Consider the following 23522-nt stretch of genomic DNA (forward strand, 5'->3'; position numbering starts at 1 on the left):
AAGCATTATTTCTTCTACAACACCAAACAAAAGCAAATTACATAGAATATAGATAAAAAGACATAAAAAGTTATCCAATTCTATTATGAAATGCAGTCATAAAGCCATATCTTGGAATAGGTCTTAATTTAACAGAATATTGCCTCTCCTCTTTAAATTTGTATACAAATCATCTAAAAGAGATCTGGATTATGTCTGAAAGGACACCTGAGAAAAAAAACTGTATGTACCAGGTCTCCCATTAGGCAATTTTAATATTTACAAAATCATACAGTATTTTAAGGAGTTCTCAAATGCTGATTAAATGACTTGACAATGTGACAAACATAGACTCCAGCTAGTAGTTATTAACCTACAATAATCATAATAGCAAACCTTTACTTAGCACTTAGAAAGGGCGAGGTACTATGCTTACTGTTTATTACTAATACATTCTAATGAAGGGAACCAAGATTTAACTGGCTTACATAATTTGCCCAAGGCTACACAGCTAAATTAGAGAATCAAGATTAGAACTTTTTAGAACAACATAGGAAAGCAAACAAACACGCATTGTCAACTATAAACCAGCATTAAAAATCAGTGATTATTTATATACAGTAATTTCTATACAAAATTAACCATAAGAAGCATTTTTTCCATTTGCTAAATTTGATTGTAGCTGGTCAAAATCTGGACTTTGTTCATTGTGTAATCATTGTATAACACTATTTCCTGCAGCTATTTTTTAAGAGCAGAGATTGTATCAATATTTTACCTCTCTATCCCTGGCATATAATAAACACATGTCATCAAAGGATAAATAGCACTGTTTCAGTACAATGCTCTATGCCTTTAAAATAAAAATCATGGGCTTTTATTATTATTTTCATTTTTCTCTATGATACATCAGTTTTTCTGGTTCCCTTTAGATTAGATATGAGTATAAGAAAAAAAAATTACTTTTTCTTAAGTATAGCTCATACTATCTTACAAAGGAGGAAAAAAAGTTATTTTCTTTGTAAATCTTCAAAACAAATGTTGAGAAAGCCACTGAGAAGTACTAATAATGAACAAAATTCAGAATCCTGCAGGTTTCAGCTTAAATGTCACTTCTTAAGAGAAGCCTTCCCTAACCATTTCCTCTATGGCTCACATAAAATTGGAAACAATTATACTATCAGGACAAACCTTTGAGGTATTTTTCTCCCAAAACAAAATAAAATTATGTCATCTGGTTGAACTTTTGGTCAGTCAAAAGAGCCTTAAATTTGTTCATAATATACTTCTGTTTATTACAAAACTATACTTTTGAACCTAGATATCTTTTATTCTGACTTGGCAACTAGAATAGAACAGAATCTCTACATCACCTCACTCCCATCAGAATGGCTATAACTAACAAGACAGGAAACAACAAGAGTTGGAGAGGATGTAGGAGAGAAGGAAACACACACTGCTGGTGGGAGTGCAAACTGGTGTAGCCACTATGGAAAGCAGTATGGAGACTCCTCAGAAAATTAAGAATAGAACTATCATACAATCCAGCTATTCCATTGCTGGGTATTTATCCAAAGAACTTGAAAACACAAATGCATAAAGATAGATGCACCCCTATGTTCATCGCGGCATTATTCACAATAGCCAAGACTTGGAACCAAGCTAGGTGCCCATCAAGGGACAAATGGATAAAGAAGATGTGGTATATATACACAATGGAATACTACTCAGGCATAAGAAATGATGAAATCTGGCCATTTGTGACAACATGGATGGACCTTGAAGGTATTATGCTAAGTGAAATAAGTCAGAGGGAGAAAGTCAAATACTGTATGATCTCACTCATAAATAGAAGATAAAAACAACAACAATCACATAGAGACAGAGCTTGGATTGGTGGTTACCAGAGGGGAAGGGGTGGAGGGAGGAGGAAGAAAGGGATGATTAGGCATGTGTGTGGTGGTGGGTCATAATTAGTCTGTGGGCGGTGAGTATGATGTAATCTACACAGAAATGGAAATATAATGATGAAATAACACTCGAAATTTTATACTGTTATAAACCAATGTTACCGCAATAATAAAGAAAAATGAACAGAATCTCTAGTCTGACAAATTTAGAATTCCTGAATTATGAACTTAGAGTCTACACAAGAGCACCAAAGTCAACCCAAGAAATGTACCAAATGCTCTGGATTTCAGAAGAAAGAGTGACAGTGTCTGTCCGAGGGCACCTGTGAAGTCTTCTCAAAGGCCAAAATGGGTGCCTACCTTTGGGCTCAAAGCTCAGTCTTTTAGCCCCTCACATTTTCTCCCTTGAGGATTTAAGTCAAACTCCTGACTTCAGAATCATCTCTACAGACTGATGACTTTGAAATTTCTCCCTTCCTCCCTAAGCTTCTGTCCTACGTTCCTATTTGCCCACTGGGCATTTCCACTTGGATGCCTGTCTTGCTGTCATTTCCAATTCACTCTACCTGAGGTGAATTTAATGCTCCCTATTTCTATCAGTGGTACTTTTATTCTCCAAAGCTCAAAAATCATCAAATTCAATTGGGTTCTTCTTCACAATATCTCTTCTAGGAATCCCTTCCTGTACTTTGCAGCTACTCCCAGTAGTGCCCTCGATTGATCAGTAGAGGCAGATCTACTCTATTAGTAGAAGCTTTTCCCAGGTCTCGAGTAGACCAATTTTCCTAAAGCACCGTTTTCACCACATTACTTCTCTGCTCAACAGATGGATTATCTACTACTAAATGAAAATATCTATGATAGTTAATTTTACATGTCAACTTCACTGGGCCACTGAATGCTCAGATATCTGGTTAAAGATCATTTCTGGGTGTGTCTGTGAAAGTGTTTCTAGAAGAAATTAGCATTTGAATTGATGAAGTGACTAAAGCAGACGGCCCTCCTGAGTGTGGGGGGTGCATCATCCAATCTGTTGAGGGCCTGCATAGAACAAAAAAGCAGAGGAAGGTTGAATTTACTCTCTGCCTGCCTGCCTGAGCTGGGATGCTGATATTCTGACCTCCGCACTCCTCGCTCTCAGGCCTTCAGACTTGGACTAGAATCTACACCATCGGCTCTTTGGCTCTTAGGCCTTCAAACGACACTGCCAGCCTTCCTGGGACTCCAGCTTGCAGATGGTAGAACCTCCACACTGGGCCTCAAACTCCTTCTCTAACATTTTATTTCTCATTACTGTTCCTTTACTTGGTTACTCCCCTCAAGCCAAGTTAACATACTCACTAGCCCCAGAACACTCCCTAAACCTTCCTACCTCTGAAATGAAAAAAAGTGACACCATAAATTGCTTTGTAAAGCAATTAACATACTATATTTAAAATTTCACAAATCAGTCCTAATGTTTGTTTAAAAAATAGATACATTTCTCATTAAAAGGGACTCCAAAGAATTATTATAAACTTTGTGATTCATTTTCATAAAAGCCACACAAATAAAGGACTTAAATATATTCCTCTTCTTTAATCTAGTAATTCCACTTCTACTTATAATAGTGAAATAATCATAGATCTTTAAAATTTTCGTTAAGAACACTCAATGGAGCATAAATTTTCAAAAGTATATAAATACGGGAAATATTTAAATAAATTACCTTAGAGTCATATGACAGACAATGCAGCTAATAAAAATACTTTATTGAAAGAGGAAGACATGGGAAATGTTTATGGTATAATAGTAGGCTAAAAGAATAAAAACAATACATGTAGCACAATCTAAATTTTGTAAAACACACAACGTGCACAGAACTTGAAGGAATATATATATCAGTGCTATAAATAGTTGTCTCTGGAGGATTATAGGTCTAATACAATTTGTAAATGTAGGCATATACTATATAGCACAGTTCAAAACTCACCTTAATAGACTTTATTCTTGGCCACATAAGCTTTCTATTTCATAAATACTAGAAAGGCAAGTCTCCGACAGAGCAAACATAAAAAGACGTCCTATTATGAGTGTCCTCTGTTGTTGCTACAGTGGGCAGGGTTTCCTAGGTCTCTAGTTTTGTGCACAAAAAAGAATACCTTCCCCATTTTTCAGAATCCCTTTCCTCCAGAGGAAGCTCTTATCTTCTCTTTTTCCTGTTCCATCTTGGTTTTCATAGCCATCCATATTTTTCATATCCCATCCTCATCTTAATCCCAAATTGTAACATCTAGGATTAAAAACGATCTGCTTGATTTCCTTCTTATGGTTTGAAGTTTAATTCTTTCAATTCCACTTATACATAAGTTACAGAAGCTTTTGCTTTATCAACTCCTGGGTTGACAATGGCTTATACATTTTTGTTTTCCTATGACACCTGAACTAAATTCACTGAAGGACTTTAATAAATATTAGTTGAAAACACTGTCACGCCACAAAAGGATCCAGGTCACACCTGGGGGGAGAAAAGTAATATTCTGCATGTTTCTAAACGATACACATGTATTCCCTAACAGAGCTCCTGTTACACTTACCTACTGTAAACTTTAGTTACTAAATTGTTGATCTGCTTGTCAATTTTGTATTTTCGGTAATCTTCCAAGCCATCTTTAATTGCAATAATTGTAAGGACCACCACCAGAGGCAGCATTGTAATTTCCTTTTGGAAGGCTTCTACCAAAGGCACCCAGTTCAGGACAGCTAGAAACAGGAAATATAAATTGGCGGCTCTGCAACCCAAACACACACAAGGAGGTGTTAACAAATCACGTAAAAGCCGGAACCAAAAGAGACAAAAATACCTCAGGGCGTTTTCCTACAAGTTTCTACAGCTGATTTTGGATGCTACAGAATAGAGAGAACTAGCAAAATTGAACACATCTGAATGAACAATTTATTACTCCACTAGACATCCAACTCGTGGCATATTTTAATAAATGAGAGGTATTATTTATTAAATATATACTAGTAAATATTGGAGTGTGACAGTCTTCACTTGTGTAACACATGATATAAAGTATAATAGTAAATATATTTTTTCTTTTTAAAAGTTCATAAAATTTAGAGAAAACCCAGTGTTAATGCATCACAAAAATCAATTTGTAAGAAACTCAACTCTCTAGCCTTCAGAAGTTAATCTGTATATCCAAACATTAGATTCAAAGAAAGCTCAAAATAAGAAGAAAAGCCTGAAGGTTTTTTTCCCCCTTAAGACCAACCCTTCTGTTTCTGCTGTTGGGCTATTTAGAAAACTCTTTCAGGAACTTCCTCCATTCCTCTATATTATTTATTCAAATACTCCTCCAGTGGCCCCTAAGGTAAATTCAAATAACCCTTTTCCTTAAAAGAAACAAACAAAACCTCAATCTTGCATAGCAGCTTGAATTTTTATCACATATTTTTCCCGTTAACCATGAAACCTGTCAAAATAATCTACACACAACTTCTTCCTCACCTTCAACTCCTCTTACTCTGAAAATTTTTTCTTAACCCTTTTTGCTATTTCTGTGACTTTGATTGTTTTCATATGAATTGTATCCAAATCTATAGTGCTGGCCCAGGACTCTGTTCAAGTTTCAGATTCTAATTCCGTCAAGTGCACTAGTTGGGAACTCCATAAAAGAACCACTCGTGGCATTTAAGCCATTAATTCAACAAATTCATGTCTGTACTTTAAAAAGATCCACTGTTGAATCAATGCATACAGAATATACACAGAATGAATAATGAGAATGAATATATGTGGAATGAATAATGCATGTTGAGAATCTCTATACTCACGTTACCATCTCAAACTCAACATTTACAAAAACAAAATAATCTTCCAGCCAAGGTTCTTTTTATTCCTGCCTTTACTTTTTCTGTTCCTCTTCCTGGTCATTACAATGCAACATATTCACATCATCTTTTTACTCTTTGCACTTTATTTCTCACATTTAATCCACAGTATCGGTAATAGGTTATCCTTCTTTTCATTCCCACATTGTTCTAAATTCAGACCTCCATTACAACTCACTAGGATATATATAGCATCTTCCTGAATGTTCTCTCTACCTTCAATTTGCCTCTACTTGTGTTAGAGAAGACTACTTCCCAGGCTTCAAGCAAATCTTCTATGCAACTGCTGCCTTTCTGCTTTTACTCATATTCCTGCTCCCATCTCAGATGTGCTTTGCTGACACCTCGGCTTTGAAAATCTCACCAACCCTCTACAATTAAGTTTAAATGCCACTTCCCCTTCTGTTGCTACAGCTAGTAGTATTATTTCTCTTTTTGAGGCTTCCATCCTACTTTGTAGTACTTTATAAAACTCATCACATTCCCTAAGTGTTTTCATTGTTTATATACACATCTTGTTTCCCTTGCTAAACAGCAAACTCCATAAGTAAAGGAGGAACTTATACTTGCACTTCCTTCAGTGCCTAAACTCATGAGAGCTTCAACAAATACATATTAAACTGAATTATGTTGTTTCACCTAATAACATCCCACATCTGCACTGGCTTCAGAGCTCTATTTTCCCATACTATCAAGTAAGAAAAAGCTAAAATGAAAATTCAGCATGGTTGAATGGAACGAACATGAAAGCAAGAGTGGGAAGACTCAAGGCTATAGGCCCTGGTCCACTACTTATCACTGGAACGACATTGGCTAAACCACAGTGTAAAAATTAGTTTCCTAATCTATCACATGAGGATAACAGTATCTTCTCTGGTCAAGAGAGAGCATCTTACCAATTATAAAGTGCTATGTGGAGGTAAAGGGGTCATTTCACCACAGACCCTATCAGAATTGTCAAAGATGATATCACAACTCTTAGGCTTAGGTAACACACAATGTTATGAAAATGAAAAATTTTATATATCAACTAAAATGACAAGGAACTTTCTAAAATTTTTTTTTTTTAAAAAAAAGAAAAGGGCACCTGTGAAATTGTTCAAATAAATTTCTTGGCACAAAATTCAGAAGTGTGTACTTTGTCGTTCGTATTCGGTTATTCGTGTAGGTTCCAGAGAACTTTTCATACTCTTCCTTGAAGGGCTGGAGATGGGGAACCACCAGCCGGTGCTTTCCTGCTGGTCTGGGGGTCTGAGAGGACGTGACCCCACAGGCAAGCAGACAAGAATAGTTGTATGGCCTCTCATCGTCGTCCCCGTTTGTACTGTGGATTAGCCGCTGCCAATGATATCTGGCCCACTGAAGAGCCTCAGTCATGTCCAAAATGCGGAGAGATCCAGGTCATGTAGGTGATCTGGCAAAACAAACAAACAACACTAAACACTCTCTATAAACTTCTGGAAGGTCTTAAAGGATAGTAGGGGTAGTAAAATTTTAAATTTTTTTCTATACCAAATAAATATATGACCCAATGATTCAAGGTATAAATGGCAAAGTAAAATCAGTCTTTAGAACTCCACTTTCACTAAAGGTTTATTGAATAAAGCATACACTGTCTGCCTCATGGACTGATCAGCTGATTATCTAAGGAACAAGAGACAGCACCTAAAAGGCCACTCTGTAACACAAAGCAAATAATTTGGGCCTAATGTGTACAAGTCTCTTAAGTCATCTGATTGTCAGTTTTCTCATCTTTGAAATGGGAATGCTCACGTGTCAGGAAATTGTTGTAAGGATTAAAGGAACATGTAAATCACCCAGCATAAAGCCTGATATAGAGTAAGTAGTCAATGAAACTCGTTCCGTGCAGATTACAAAAAGGGCCACAAATTCTGTCTATCTCTGTATGCACACTGCTTTACCCATCAAGTGGTAGAGTCTTTCTCTACCCATTGAATCTGCACTGGGCCACTTGCATTACTTTGGCTAATGAAACTCTAGGAAACGTGACATAAGCAGAGGCTTGAAAAGTGCTCGCTCACGGGACTCCCTCTCTCCCACTGCTCTTGAGAACACTATGACCACTATCACATGCCTGAGCCCAGGCTATTCTACTAGATGATGAGTACACATGATCCACTTACCACTATTGCTCCTGTCAATATAGTCATACACCGCATAATGATGTTTCAGTCATGACAGACACATATACGACAGCGGTCCATAAGATTAGTACTGTACAGCCTAGGTGTGTAGTAGGCTATACCACATATATTTGTGTAAGTCCACGCTATCATGTTCACACCATGATGAAATCACCTAACAATGCATTTCCCAGAACGTATCCCTGTCATTAAGCAATGCATGATTGTATGTGGGTGAAGCCACTGCCTGCCAGGTGATCACTAACACAGGAGTGTGCCCAGATGATACAACCTGGAACAGTGATGAGCTGTCCCAACTGAGCTCAGCCCAAATTGTCAACCAGCCAAACTGTGAGTCAATAAAAGGTACATCACCAAGTTTTGGGGTGGTTTGTTATAAAATGAAATCTAACTCTTATACAATCTTTTCCTTATTTCCAAGTTTTCCTTATTTTCCAAAAAATTCAGCCCTACCTAGAAAGTGAGCTCATTAATTAAAAAAAAAAGCTAACATTTTTCAAGAGCATGCTATATTGTCAGCATTTTGCAAAGCACTTTACACCCATCATCTTATTTAATACTTACATCGATCTTATGATGCAGGTATTGTTTCTATTTTACAAAAGAGGAAACAGGCTTACAGTAAAGCAACTTGCTGAAATTCCTATGGTTAGTAAGTAGGTGAGGCTGATTCAAACCAAATCTTTCTAACTCAACAGTTTCTGCTTCTAACTGTGAATGTGCCTCATTTATCTTTGTATCCAGAGTAGCTGGACTTAGTAGATGCCCACTAAAAGTTCATCTGGAAGGTAACAAGCATGTCAGCAAGTGTGTGGAGGGCAAGGTCTGGAGGCCTTGGTTTCCATCCTTGCTTTATCAACGCCACTGCAGTTACTTATCATCTTAGATTGGAGCTCACCTCTGGAAATTCATATGTAGTAAATCTGTGGGTGTGTCCTGATAATCTGAATTATTAACAGAACTCCCCAGATGAATCTGATTCTGATCTTGGCCAGGACCTCATCTGCAGAAAAACTAGGTTATGTGCTAGCCACTAGCCTAGGCTAGGAATACAGAGATGATTAAGACCTACATCCCCTTCTCCAGAAGCTCGGGGTCTAGGGGAGGTGACAGGCATGGAAATGTACAAATGTAATCCCAGGTGCAAAATAACGATCAAGGCACTGAGGCAGTTTGGGAGAGTTCTTTAAACTTGCTCTTTTCCTAAGCTTCATTCTAAGTTTACAACATGTCTATCGATTCTTTTCTCTAAAGTGTTATACTAATCAGAAATTAATACTTACCCCCTAAAGACATTAAAATTGTATCCAGCTTTCATGCATCTGAAATCATAAATCATTACCTAGTAGTACTGGAAGATTTGGTCCAACATTTTCTAGTAATCCTAGTGAATCAATATTTTTAATAATCCATTCTTGCTAACACACTCATTGGTCCTTAAGCAATCCAACAGATTACAGTTATGCAGCATCACTTTATCATTGTATTTACAGAAAATAAGTTGAATCACAAATAATAATCTTCTAAAAATCCATAAGATCTTTAAAAATTATAGGATCGAAAGCAAAATAATAAAAACAAGTAAATAAAAACAGAAAGCCACTTTTAACGGGAAGAATACAATAGCCTCCAAGTGTGTGCATTTGTGCCTGGATATTGGACCCACAATATATAACCTCTATTATCAGTGAGAGAAAATATTCATAAAGTCAGTCCTATCAGTTTTCTACTGGTAATGAAAAGAAGAAAAAGAAAGTTCTATCCTTATCAGGTCTCTGCCCTCTGGAGTCTGCTCTAAAATATTTGTTCATAGAGAGCTAACTCAATGAACATCGACTGGCCAGAAGAATTCTCAGCATCTTTTCAACATAATTTTTTAAAAGTCTACCTCTGGAAAAGCCTGGTTTTCCCTTCAGTATAGAAAAATAACTTCTTAACCTATAACCAGTAGTGACAGCTTGAGTTATTAAAGTAGTTCATAACACATCTAGAAATCTCCCCCAGAATAAGGACATAAGATAGTGCTTTACCAATGAATCAATAGATAATATAAAATACTTAACATAAGCACTGAATGCTTTTCAAGTGTCTGACCCCATGCACATCAGGTGGCCATTATGATAAATCTTATGTTTTTTAGAAGGTTGAAATCAATACGATTTTATATTATTTCTGAAAACTTTAAATGGGAAATTTTCACTTGCAGTTAAATTCTTATTAAGACATAGGAGTGTGTATTCCTCTAGTGTCCACAATCTCATACAACAATCCAGATTCTACTTTAATTTTTAAATTTCAGAATACTATTTCTTGAGAATGCAAACAGAAATAATTAAACAAATATGACACATGGGAGGTGTTAAATTCCGGTAATTCGTGGCGTATCTAACTAATAACCTCACACTAGCAAAAATACTTACTGGTTCACAAAAACAATCAGCTTTTCATTCCATGGACCTACTCAAGAATCTTCTTTCCCCAGTCACTCAGTTCCAAAGAAACAAATCAATGACTGGAAAATATTTCACAGCCAAAGTATTCCTAGGTCCACCTTCCTCTGTGCCTTTTCAATGTCCTTAAACTTACATTAGGGGCTGTTTTTACTCACATATTGCCCTCCCGCTTCCCCCTTTTCATTCTCAAGGAATTTTAGTAACAATAGAATTGGGGCTGGCTCACTGCCCTTCTCAGTATCCTCCCTCAGCCATCAAGTCTCAGGCCAGGCGGCTTATCTTCTTGTAATGACTGTCCCTCACATCAGCATTGCCACTCTGTCCTGAAAAGTGATTATTGGATCACAGGACTGATCTACACCAGTCAGAGAAGTTGTTAGTGTTTTCAAGGGATTGAAGAAAAAAGATCAGGTGTGGAGGTAATTAACATGTGGTAAAGAATCCTTTCAAACTTCCAGCTTAGAATTTAAACCATCTTATATTAAGCAGGAATGACCGAGGATCTACTTAGTCACTCCACTCAGTGCTTTCAAAATTTAACAGTTTGCCAGTGAGAAATACATTCTATGATGCAACCTGGAACACAGACACACACATATGTATATAGCTGAAACAAAAGTCCTACAAAACAATTCTTACCCTTACTACTTGCAATGCATGCATTTTCTATTCTCCTCTATTCTCTCTCTCTTTCTCTCTCTCTCATTTTAATACTGATCAAGATGCACTGAATTGGCTTCAAGGTCCACTAATATATTGCTACATACTTTGGAAAGACACTGATTACCTGTGACTCCACAATGGGTTGAAAAGCACACATGGAGGTGGATAGATCCACTTTCTGCTCCTCTTAGGGCAGAAAGACATTGAAAGACAGCAGTTAGACTAGAAGGCTCGGGAGAGGGCAACACTTCTCCCACCACAGTCAAGAGCAAGTAGTCTTTTAATCTTTCTCCATCTACCCCAGTAAAGTTAAAAGTATATAAAAGAAGACTCTATGATTAATAATATGTCACATAAATATTCAGAGAAATTTCTTTAAAATATGAAAGAAAATCAGAGTAAGTCATAACTCATCAAGAATCAGCAAGAACCATGATATTTTAAAGCTTAGACTTTAGAGATTACCTAATCTAGAGGTCACAAACCAGCAGCCCTTAAGCAAAATTCTACCCAATGATGTATTTTGTATCATGGTGTTAGCAAACGCATTGTTTTAATTTTTCTGAATATAGGACCAACATTTTAAAATAGAGATAAATTCACATAAAGTATTGATAATTAGCTTCTCTTAAAAAGAAATAAGCATGGAGCTGGCCCGGTGGCTGTGTGGTTAAGTTTGTGCGCTCCACTTCGGCGGCCCAGGGTTTCACCAGTTCGGATCCTCACCAGTTTGGATCCTGGGTGCAGGTATGGCACTGCTCATTAGGGTACGTTGAGGCGGCATCCCACATACCACAACTAGAAGGACCCGCAACTAAAATATACAACTATGGACTTGGGGGATGTGGGGAGAAAAAGCAGGAAAAAAAAAAGATCGGCAATAGTTAGCTCAGGTGCCAATCTTTAAAAAAAAAAAAAAAAGAAAAAGAAATAAGCAGTACTGGGCACATATTTTCACATGGTAACAAATTTCAGAAGCTTTTTCATGATAGCTCCTGGCCCAAATCCTGCATTTTCCAGTTCATCTATTTTAATTGAGTGATTGAGCACTCTGCTCACCATTTTTTGACAAATCAAACAAATTCCTCCTGATCTATAGACTCAGGCTCGAATGTCAGTTGCATCACTTATTAGCTATGTGACCTATGTAATTAACATCTGAGCCTCAGCCTGCTAATGAACAAAATGAGACACCATTACGAGTCATGTGGCACACTGCAGACGAACAATGTTCATTCAATTCCCCACTCTCCTCTTTGGCTGTTTCTCAGGTCATAAATAAGCCAAGGTTGGAAACTCTGTAAATGGGTAGAGGGCTAAACTTTCAATACACTGCTTTCAAATTAAATAAAGTTGTCCAAGTCTAAGCAAATGCTCGTTGAACGTATCTGTTGATACCTGAGACATAACCAGCATCAAGTAGGATACAAATAGAAAACCAAACAATCACAAAAGACAGAAATGACATGAAATGACCTTCATACTATCTGATCTCATCCTCAACCATTCTCTCCAAAATTCATTCCAATTATGTTCATCAACAAACTGTATTCCACTTGTTTGGTGTTTCCCAAGCTCCCCTGATAAGAATCCCCTGGGACCCCTATTAATCACAGTCCCCTAGGCCCCTCCCCTGGAGATTCTGATGCAGAAGATCTAGAATAGGGCCCCTGAATGTGGAATTTAATTAGTACCCAGGTGACTTATCAGGGAGGTTGCAAAGCATAGCTTATACCCTGCACCTTTGCAAATGCTGCCCTCTCTTTCTGGAAGGCTGGTCGATCATATCACCCACTCATCACACCAGCCCCTATTCATCCTCTAGAATGATTTAGCTTGACCTTGGAGTGGGGATGATTGAGAAGGACCCACACAGGAGATACAGTAAGGCATGCCCTACTCTGCTCCCACTACAATCCTGAGCATGGCACAGTCACTGCACTTGCTGTAGTGTCCTGCAGGTCCTTCATTCTTCAAAGTCAGGGAACCTGTCTAAGTCCTTTCCAGACTCCACAGAGTCTAAGGCTTCGCCAAAGTTATATGATCAACAAATAGCTGTTAATCATTGAATTCTACAGAAAAGAGGTAGTAAGGGAAAAGGAAATGAAAACACTCCATTTTCTCTTTCATGGCTCAGCCTGGCTTTTCTCCATTAGAAGCAGAAGTAAAAGATCTAGTTTGAGAAAACAGAAGTAGTCACTTCCAACTTGCGATTGCATCATTCTATCTTTATTGATAGAAGGAATCTCCTCCAGGCTTGAAAAGCTCTGTCAGAAAATCTATTTTTTTTCCCAGTGGATTTATAAGATCAGTAAGCAGGATAGCAGTGATTAAAAGCACAGACTCTGGAGCTAGATGCTCATGTCAATCCTGGCACCTTTACTTGTCAGCTAACCTTGATCAAAGGGTTGCTGTGAGGATTGAGTGAGTTAATACATGTAAAGCCCTTAGAACAGTGTGTGAACCATAGTAAGTGCTAAGTAAAAGTTAACAACTGTGGTGATTATCTGGAAAATGTTCTCTCAACTACAGTAAGCATTCACAAGTACTAACTGAGAATTTGCATGCACAGTATTGATACTATAGCCAATTACTCATCTATGTTTAATTTCTTCTTTTTGTGTTTTCTTTTTTTGAGGAAGATTAGCCCTGAGCTAACTGCTACCAATCCTCCTCTTTTCGCTGAGGAAGACTGGCCCTGAGCTAACATCCGTGCCATCTTCCTCTACTTTATATGTGGGACGCCTACCACAGCATGGTGTGCCAAGCGGTGCCATGTCTGCATCTGGGATCCGAACCGGCGAACCCCAGGCCGCTGAAGTGGAACGTGCGCACTTAACTGCTGTGCCACCAGGCCAGCCCCTATGTTTAATTTCTTAAATTGTGTGTAACTCACATTCAACCACTTGATCACACTTTGGCTTTAGCAACTTTGCTCTTCATTGAACTGGAGAGTCTGCCAGGCAACCAACTAGCTGAGGATAGCCATTCCCTCTCTCAACTGTTCCCAGGGGTAAACAGAGCAGCCTGGTAGACAAGAGCTCTAATGAATAGTTAGTGTGAAATATTTTTAGGATTTTTCAAGAACATCATTCATAATTCTAAGATTTATACGCCAAAAGAGCTGATGTTGCATGGTTATCTGCTAATAAACTAAATCGTCCCATGCTTTATTTGACTTGATACTCTGCCACCGATTGGAACTCTGCCTTGAGAATTAACAACAAAAATATTTTCAAACACACAAAGAACCAAGTGCTTCAAGTTCAATTATTATTACCAGAAAGAATGCTCTAGATCTAGATACTCAACTCTTGAGTGAGCTGCTGTTCTTAAACGGAGAAGATTTAGTATTTCAGTAAAAAAGAAAACCTATAGTTTATCTAAGTTTTATTAAAGTCTACACTCCTAACTTTACTTTCAGATTAAAAGTAAACTATTACTTTGTGAAATTTGGATTACAACAAACTCACTGCTGGTTAGTGATGGAAAATACCATTAAAGATTAACTACATGAAAAGGCCTGCATGTGCTGGGGCTGAGCACAGTAACTTGAAGCCCAACGTTACCCAGAAATGCAGCATCAAAGGACACCTGACTCTGGACACCTTGCTTTAAATAACTGATATTAGCATTTTATCTAGCATTGTAAAGTTAATTAATATGACTACAGATCTTAAAGATCAAGATTCTTGATACATGTTAACACTGGGAGTGAGGGATTGGGTATGAGATTAATACAAACCAAATGCTATATAAACCCAACTTGTGATAATCTCAGTTCACGGCAAGGCAACTATATGGTAGGAAAAAAACGTTTCATTGCAAGTAATCATTTATCACAATCATATAAGTATATATAAGTACTAAAAACATATATGTATAAACTTTTTATAATTGCCACAAGAAAATTAGAAGCCAATTTCACTTATGAATATTGATGGAAAAACTCAATAAAATATAGCAAATTAACTACAACTCAAAAGAATGGCTGCTGGTGATCTCTAGGGGTTGAAAGCTGCCTCCATCCTACATTCAGCAAAGAAAGAGACCTGGGGCCTACAGCTGCACGGAACTGAATTCAGCAAACAACCTGAATTAGGTTGGAAGTGGTTTCTTCCCCAGAGTTTTCAGATAAGAACTCAGCCTGGATTACAGCTTAATTTCAGGCTTTGAGAATCTGAGCAAAGAACCCAGTCACCCTCTACCTGAACTTCTGATCTACAGAACTATACACTAATAAGTTGGGGTTGTTTTAAGCCACTAAATCTGTGGTAATTTGTTATACGGCAATACGAAACTAATGCAGAGGGCCCAAAAGTAGATCCTTGTACAAATGGGAAGATAATATACAACAAAAGTAGAATTTCAATTCAGTGGGAAAATAGTAATTTGTTTATAACTCTGAAATAAATCGTCACCCATCTCAAAAACAAGAAAGTTAAATTCCTACTTTACACATTAAAAAGTATAGATGAATCAAAAATATTTTAAGGGGCGGATCCAGTGCCTGAGTGGTTAAGTTTGCGCACTCTACTTCCACGACCCAGGGTTTCACTGGTTCGGATCCACATGGCACCGCTCATCAGGCCATGCTGAGGTGGCATCCCACATAGCACAACCAGAAGGACCACAACTAGCATATGCAACTACGTACTGGGGGGCTTCGGGGAGAAGAAAAAATATATACATATTTTAATACATTTTTAATTAAAAAATCTCTAAATAGATTGAGAACTTAAATGTAAAAATTATAGTAAACTTACTAGAAGAAAACTTAGAATAATATTTTTATTATTGTTAGGTGGGCAAAACTTTCCTAAGCAAGAGAAGTGAGAAAAGGGGTCGGCCCCGTGGCCGAGTGGTTAAGTTCACGCACTCTGCTTGGGCAGCCTGGGGTTTTGCCGGTTCAGATCCTGGGTGCGGACATGGCGCTGCTCATTAGGCCATGCTGAGGCAGCATCCCACATGCCACAGCTAGAAGGACCCACAACTAAAAATACACAACTCCATACCAGGGGGCTTTGAGGAGAAAAAGGAAAACTAAAATCTTTAAAAAAAAAAAAGTTAGAAAAGACAATTTAAATATTTATCTATCATCTATCTTATATAACAAAAGTCATAAAGAAAATCAAGAGACAATTTCAGCACATAATGACAGGCAAACACTTAATATTCCTAACATCTGAAGTGTTCATACAAATTTACAAGAAAAAAATAAAGAGTCAAATAAAATTGGGCAAAGAATATGAATAAGCAATTCTCAGAAGAGGAAATTCAATGGACCAATAAATACGAAGACATAGTCAACCTCACTAGTCACCAGAGGGTTGCAAGTTAAAGCTATTATAGAGATACAGTTTTTATCCATTTGATTGATAAAAATTAAAATGAATAAATTATAGTCAGTACTGGTAAGGATGGGGAGAAACAAACTCTAAAAATGGGAGTGTGAAATGCTACAATCTTTCCCCCACAAAAAATCTATTTTTTGACAATATTTTTGACAACATCTATTAAAATTAAAAATACATATAACTATTGACACAGCAATTCCATTTTTGGGAGTCTTACCTATAGGTATGGGTATATGTACAAAAATGTTTGTTGTAGTTGGGGTTTTTATTTTTTTTGTAGTAACAACAAAAACCTGGAAATATGAAAGTCCTTCAACTGGAGAACAGATGACTACATGGTGGACAGATATCCACATTATGGAATATTATGCATCGATTAAAAAGGACATATCTCATCCACTGACCTGGACTGATGACTATTATGTATTGTAAGCCAAAAAAAAAAAAAGTGAATGACGGAGAAATATACTGATCCAACTTTTGTAAAAATGAATGAGAAACAGATCAAAACGACTGATGTGGGTTCAAAAAATGGTGAGAATGACAACTTGGACACGGTTTAAAGTTTCACTTTGGTTTACTATCTAAACAGTAAGCAAGATGTGCAAAGATATACACAGGATCTAGGCTACATATGAGTGGGTGCAGCTCCCATCACCTCTCTAGTTCCTCATGATTGTGTGACCATTTAGTAGTTTTGTCAGCTGTCAGAGATGAGGAGCCTGCCAGGTCACAAGATCCTGGAACTCAAGCCCACTGACTTTTCAAATTCTTAGGCTGGAAGGGGGGCCACATCAGCACACAGGGTCTACCGATCACTAATTAAGGACTGTCTTCCTGTACCGCAGTTTCATAGGTCTAGGTTCTTTGCTTACTGCATTGTTGAATCTACAATTGGCCTGGCCTTGGCTTACTTCACTTAATAATACAAAATGCCTGGATATATGTATGTTTATGTACATTTGCAAGGACATGGAGAAAAGTATAGAATAATTCAGATGAAGCTATGAATCTTGGTTATCTCAACGTGGGAATAAAAAAGGAATAGAAGGAGATTGTTAGCTTTCCTTTATTTTCTTTGTTATAATGAACATGTATTGATTCATAATGTTTAAAAATTAATTTAAAGTTTTTGAAGGAAGAAGTTGTAATTCATAGCTATGAAACACTAATGCTGCCCTAAGCACTGGGTCTGCAGGATGCCACATGATCCAATATTCCACGCACTCACATAAGCTGAAAAATCCATAATTAAAAATCCATAATTAATCCAAAATTAAAAATTCTAAAATCTGTAAATTTACCAATTTTAGGCATAAAATCAATTAAGATCAGAAATTAAGAAATATAAACCAAGCACTGCTTAGAAAATAAGTACTAACACTTCCATAATGATTACTGTTTACAAAATACATTTCATATATGTCATTTAATTTAATCTTCACAACTTGGTGTGGAGTTTCATTTCAGTTTTTCAGAGGAAGAAACAAAAGTTCGAAGAAAGTTTTATAACTTAAGGCATATAATTTTTGACTCCAAAGTCATGCCTTTTCAACTATACAATGCTATTTATATATAAAATTTAAAATAATCAAATATGATAATTTACACCTAGATTACTTCTAATTATAGTACATTTTTTCTAGAAGATATTAAAAAATAAAATCCTTCAATAAAAGAGTGTACCTAAAATAACATATTATATGCTCCTTCTTGTACACAAATGTACTTAAAAGCAGACAGTTCTCGAAAACCCTGTTTCCCTTAATGAATGCTTAATGAAATGTTTGTAGCAGGGCAGGTTACTATAGGTAAATATGGGGCAATGAATTCCCTTGGGCCTAGTTAGTATTTAAAAATTTCTGAGGTCATCACCAGCCAACAAACAACTTGAAATATACACATGAGTTCACTAGTCTAAAAGAGAAAAACATTCTTAGATATAGTCATTTTAAGATACTCTGTTTGTGGCTGTCAAACTCCAGCATATATCAAAATGTCCCAAATCACACCCCCTGAGTTTGTGATTCAGCAGCTCTGGGCGGGGGGCTCAAGAATCTGCATGTCTAACAAGTTTCCAGGTAGTGCTGATGCTGCTGGCCCTGGGACCACACTTTGAGAACCACTACTCTATGCTAAGCAACTTGAATTCAAAACATAAAGTTGAAATTAAGAGTGGACAATTTACTAGATATCACTCCTGTTTTTCAGAAGCCCATCTCCTTTGAGTGTATAGACCTAGGCTGTGCACTAATGGCTTGACAGCCGATACAAGCAGACCCTCTCATCTAGGGCTAAAATTAACTACAATACTGAAAATCTAGTAGTTTACACAAAAATCCCCAGAGCTCGGTGGTGATGAGGACTTCAGGATCGATTCTTTCTGCAGATTTAATACAGTTGCAACCAACATTTCCCAAAAGCTCAGCAAAGGAGAACACTGGGTCCTGGCCTTGACAGACTTGTAATGTTCTTTTCAGCCAAGATGAGAAAACACTAACAAAATCTCAAAGTTCTTACATGCTCCAAACCTTGGAAGAAAGTTATGTATCAGGATCAATTAAAAATACAAGAGAAATTTTATAGCTATAGGTTTCTGAGAATAAGAATAGGAACTATTTCACGGTAGACTCAAGATATGAAAGTCTCCTTGACCCGTGTGTCACAGGTAGCCCTCCCTGAAGCACAGTGAGGCCTGATAAAACCCGGGCTTCTTCCAATCTGGGTCATCCCTGACCTACTCGTCCAACTCTCACTATAAGAGGCTTATTTCCTCAAGGAGACCAATTCCTTATCTGTATCCGTAATAATGACGGCAGTAAGATCATTTGATCTCCTTGTTGCATCAGGTGCCAAGGTGACATGTTGGTATGGCTCCCTTAGTGACTATTATCCTGCTATCTATAAAAGGACAAAGCATTTTCTTCACCCCACATAATCTTAGGAAAAGAAGATAAATATGAACAGTCATAGATTATCTAATATGGGCTTCAGTGCTGACAAGGGTAAATTTATTTAGTGGGAAAACTGTGATCTTGGATAATAAAGTCACATAATCCTCAATGATCTCCACTGTGTGGGAGGAATCAGATTTGCCCAATAAAGTCATTTTGGAGTTCTGTGTGCTATTTAATATCTTTTGTTATTTGAACTTCTTGAACTAAATCCCCAGTGGAAGTACATATTCTATATTTTCAATATATACAAGAGGCCAGGTAAGAGTAATACAACACCAAAAACATTTTAATTACTTTTGGGGGCCAGCCCTGTGACACAGCAGTTAAGTTCACACATTCTGCTTCAGCGGTCTGGGGTCCACTGGTTCGGATCCCGGGTGCGGACCTATGTACAGCTTGTCAAGCCATGCTGTGGCAGCTGTCTCTCACATAAAGTAGAGGAAGACGGGCACAGATGTTAGTTCAGGGCCAGTCTTCCTCGGCAAAAAAGAGGAGGATTGGTGATGGATGTTAGCTCAGGGCTAACCTTCCTCGAAAAAAACCAAAAAAACATTAAAAAATTACTTTTGATAATTGGTGATTATTATCATGGGAGGAAGTGTTATATAGGTATATAAAAACGTGTTATATAGGTATATAAAAACTAAGTCATAATATCTTTCACTTTACCACCAACAAAGAAATCTTGGTGATAGTTTTGTCATTTTTAGGATCCTAAATGGGAAAAGGTCAACTCTACTCAAGCACATAGCTCTTATGCATCTTTAGAAAAGAGTGCTTAATCCAAACTCACTCAGTCTCAAGGCATTCATCAAACATGACCCCAAGACCAGACACTATGGCTGATGCTGTGGAAACAGAAACAAAAGGTACTGTTCTACACCACAGAAGCGGCCTCTGACTCAGACTGAAGGAAGGGACCCTCCATAGCAAGGAGTGACATGTGTTATATCATTGCTGATGAGTCAAATTAGAATTTTCATATACAACATGTTTATTTTGAAAGAAGACAGAGGTATAAAATATGACTGTGGTATTTAGATTCATTGTTTTATACTAAGAAAAGTTACCTAATCTTAGCATTTCCAAATATACATTAAATATAAAGAGATTCTTCAATTCTCTTGTGTGAGAATAAAGCATACATATATATGTGTGTGTGTGTATATGTACATACATAAATTTTATATATATATATATATATTATCTCTACTCAGAAACTGAAAACTTTACTACCTCTCAGCTTTTTCCTGAAGGGACCACACATCCAAATGAATTACCTTTTGCTGATGCTTAGGCTCAAAACTGGTTTAAGACAACAAAAATGTAGTGAAAATGTTGCAGTTGTATTCATTCCTCTCTATGTTATTGGGAACCAAAAAAAAATCTCACCCATACTCATGGTGAGTTCCCAATATGTCTTAGTCTATTGCTAAAGCTGATAAAGCATAAGCATACAACAAAATGTTAACGATAGTAATCTTTAACACTATATTTTGTCATTGGTAGTCCCAGATACTTCTAAAATATATGTTATTGAAATGACAGAATAGCATATTTTTGAGATTTGGTTATCCAACTCTAATAAAATATTATTAATTCTATAAACCTAAGATCCTAACAATATCCACCATCTATAAAGACATGCCAAGTTCTGTGAGGGGATAAATATACATTAATTTTAATCCTTACAACAAAGAACATATTATTATCCCCACTTAAGGATGAAAAACTTGAGTCTGAGTGATTGAGAAACTCAAGTGACCCTGCTTAGCAAGTGGTTACCAAGCCCAATCAGAGTATCCTCAGCAGCTATGAGAAGACCCTGATAGAGGGTGGGAACACTTGAACAATAAGCTGGCAGAAGGCACACAGCATCTGGCAGCCTCCCAAAGAATGTGAGGGTTGGGAGAAAGAATGGGAGACGACTGGTATAAAAAATGTGAACTTAAGTCATTTAGGGGAAAAAAATACTTAAAAAAATATAAAGGCATATTTCATTTTAGAAAAACTAAAGTTAACAAATAAATTCAAATATTTGTATTTAATTTAAAAATATTCATTAGACACATTCAGTAGAGAGCTCTTTACATGTATTTGAAATATGATTCAACATATAAAAATAAACTTCACTTTAAAATAAATAATTCACTTTTAACCTAACTTCAATATCATCTGACCCCACAGGGGCCAATAAGCAACTGAACCCCAATCTTCACTGTCCCCCCGCTTCTTGCATGGCTTCACTTCCCTGTTTACTCAGTTGAAATTTTTGGGTGAGCACTGTTAGCACTTTCCTTGTATCTTCTCTCTACTCCTTAGCTCCTCTCTCACTTCCTTCTTGGCAACACTTACTCTAGTTATATTCAAGTAAGTTATATCTAAATCCTAATATACTCTCCTCTAATACCTACAGGTTGAAAATGCCTGGAGAAAAACACATACTATCCCTAATTAGTATCACTTTAAATTATTGACCATGAACCATGAGTTGGCCATAGATGCCTACTGCAATCACATAGCCTTTCTAACCTCTTTACTATCTCACTTTCATAGACAACTGTTTCATACCTTCTCTTCTACCTTTCCATATCTCCCTCCCAACTTACTTCCTGTTGATGACTTTATTTCTACTTTACTGAGAAAACCAAAACCATCAAAAGAGAAATTCTACAGGTTCTGAACCCCCATGTAACTGCCCTCCAGCTCAGACTTCTTCCCAAAACTCCAGACTCATACAAGTGACTGCCACCTAGGCAGCCCATCTCCACATGGTAACATGTGCAAAACTGAGCTCCTGATACTCCCCCAAAACCTGCTTCTTCCACAGATTAGTCCTGTCAGTTGACAGAAGCTCTAACCTTCCAGATCCTCAGCCCAAAAGCCTTTGAGTCATCCTGGGGTCTTGTCTTTCCCTCAATTCCCACATATAGTCAGTCAGCAAATTCTTTTGGTTCTGCCTTTAAAATATATCCAGAATCTTACCACTAGCCATCACTTCTATTACTATCACCTTAGTCCAATACTATTACTTAGTCCTGTTAAAACCTAAGTTGGATCCTGATATTTCCACAATTTAAAACTCTCCAAAGGCTCTCATCTTAATTGTAGTAACAGCCACCGGTGCCACTCATATATGGCCCCCAATGTCCTCTCCAACCTATTACTCCACCCCCTACACAGCCTTGTCTCAGCAATCCCTATTCTCCTTCCCTCTTATTCTTCCATCAGAGGAGGAATTTCTATCTTTTTGTTCATTGATACAGCCTAGGCCTAAAACAGTATCTAGGCACAAAGTAGACTTTCAACACATATTTTTGTATTGAACATAAGAATGAATGAATAAAATAACACCTCCCCTATATGCAGTAAAAACCAGGATACCTGTAACAATCTTATACACACCAGCTCTAGAAGTGATATAAGTTTAGTTATTTCATGATATGTCATTAAAGCTTTTATTATGCGTGCATAAGTTATTATGGTTCATATTAAGTCCTACAGCATGTAACCTTAAAATGGCCACTAATAAGACTTGGCAACAGGAAGCCATAAAAAAGGGAAATAAAACAAGTAAAATCTATTTTTAAAAATAGCTGAGGTATTTGAATTTCATTGTTCTAAAACTCTTACGGAAGGAGTTTTGAGTAAACTATTTTTTAGACAAATCTTTAACCATCAAAATAATTTCATCTGGGATCGAAATCATTATAAATGTATTTTCAGTTTTCCTATATTTTCACAGCATTTTAAATAAATTTTCTTCTCTGAGAATTCAGCACCAATGCTCTAAGCATCCATTCTTGCACAGTGCTCTATACAGTGATGCCTTTGGGGTCTTCAGAAGTATATCCATAGGTTTTCATCCAGTAGTTGAAGATGTCCTTGTTTTGGATCTTCCTGTCTGATTGTATGGGTTTGTTTCTCCCTTGGCTGCCCAAATATCTGCCTTTATCAAAATCTAACTCATACTACCAAATACTGTAGAATAATTAATAAACATAAGTAAATTGAATTAACGACCTCAATGGTCTTCAGGGAGCAGAATATAGAAATTCAGCAAAACTTATTTAAGTGAAACCTATTTTCACTGTTCAGAGATCTCATTTCTTTGTATCAGTTTAATAAATAGGCTACCACGTGCCAGCCAGGGACTTTT

At 37.0% G+C, this 23522-nt stretch overlaps 1 protein-coding gene across 1 annotated transcript in view; it reads right to left on the reverse strand.

Moving 5' to 3' along the window:
- The window catches only part of LOC124237213 (phospholipid-transporting ATPase VD), a 109133-nt gene that overhangs the window by 67550 nt on the left and 18061 nt on the right, over positions 1–23522 (reverse strand). The window contains exons 2-3 of the mRNA XM_046656657.1: positions 6856–7182; positions 4466–4660 (exon numbers count right to left, since the gene is read on the reverse strand). Of these exons, the coding sequence (XP_046512613.1) occupies positions 4466–4660; positions 6856–7145 (485 nt within the window). The 5' untranslated portion in view covers positions 7146–7182. The remainder of the gene's footprint in view (positions 1–4465; positions 4661–6855; positions 7183–23522) is intronic.

This window comes from Equus quagga, chromosome 3 (assembly GCF_021613505.1).
Source record: "Equus quagga isolate Etosha38 chromosome 3, UCLA_HA_Equagga_1.0, whole genome shotgun sequence".
Classification (NCBI taxonomy): domain Eukaryota; kingdom Metazoa; phylum Chordata; class Mammalia; order Perissodactyla; family Equidae; genus Equus; species Equus quagga.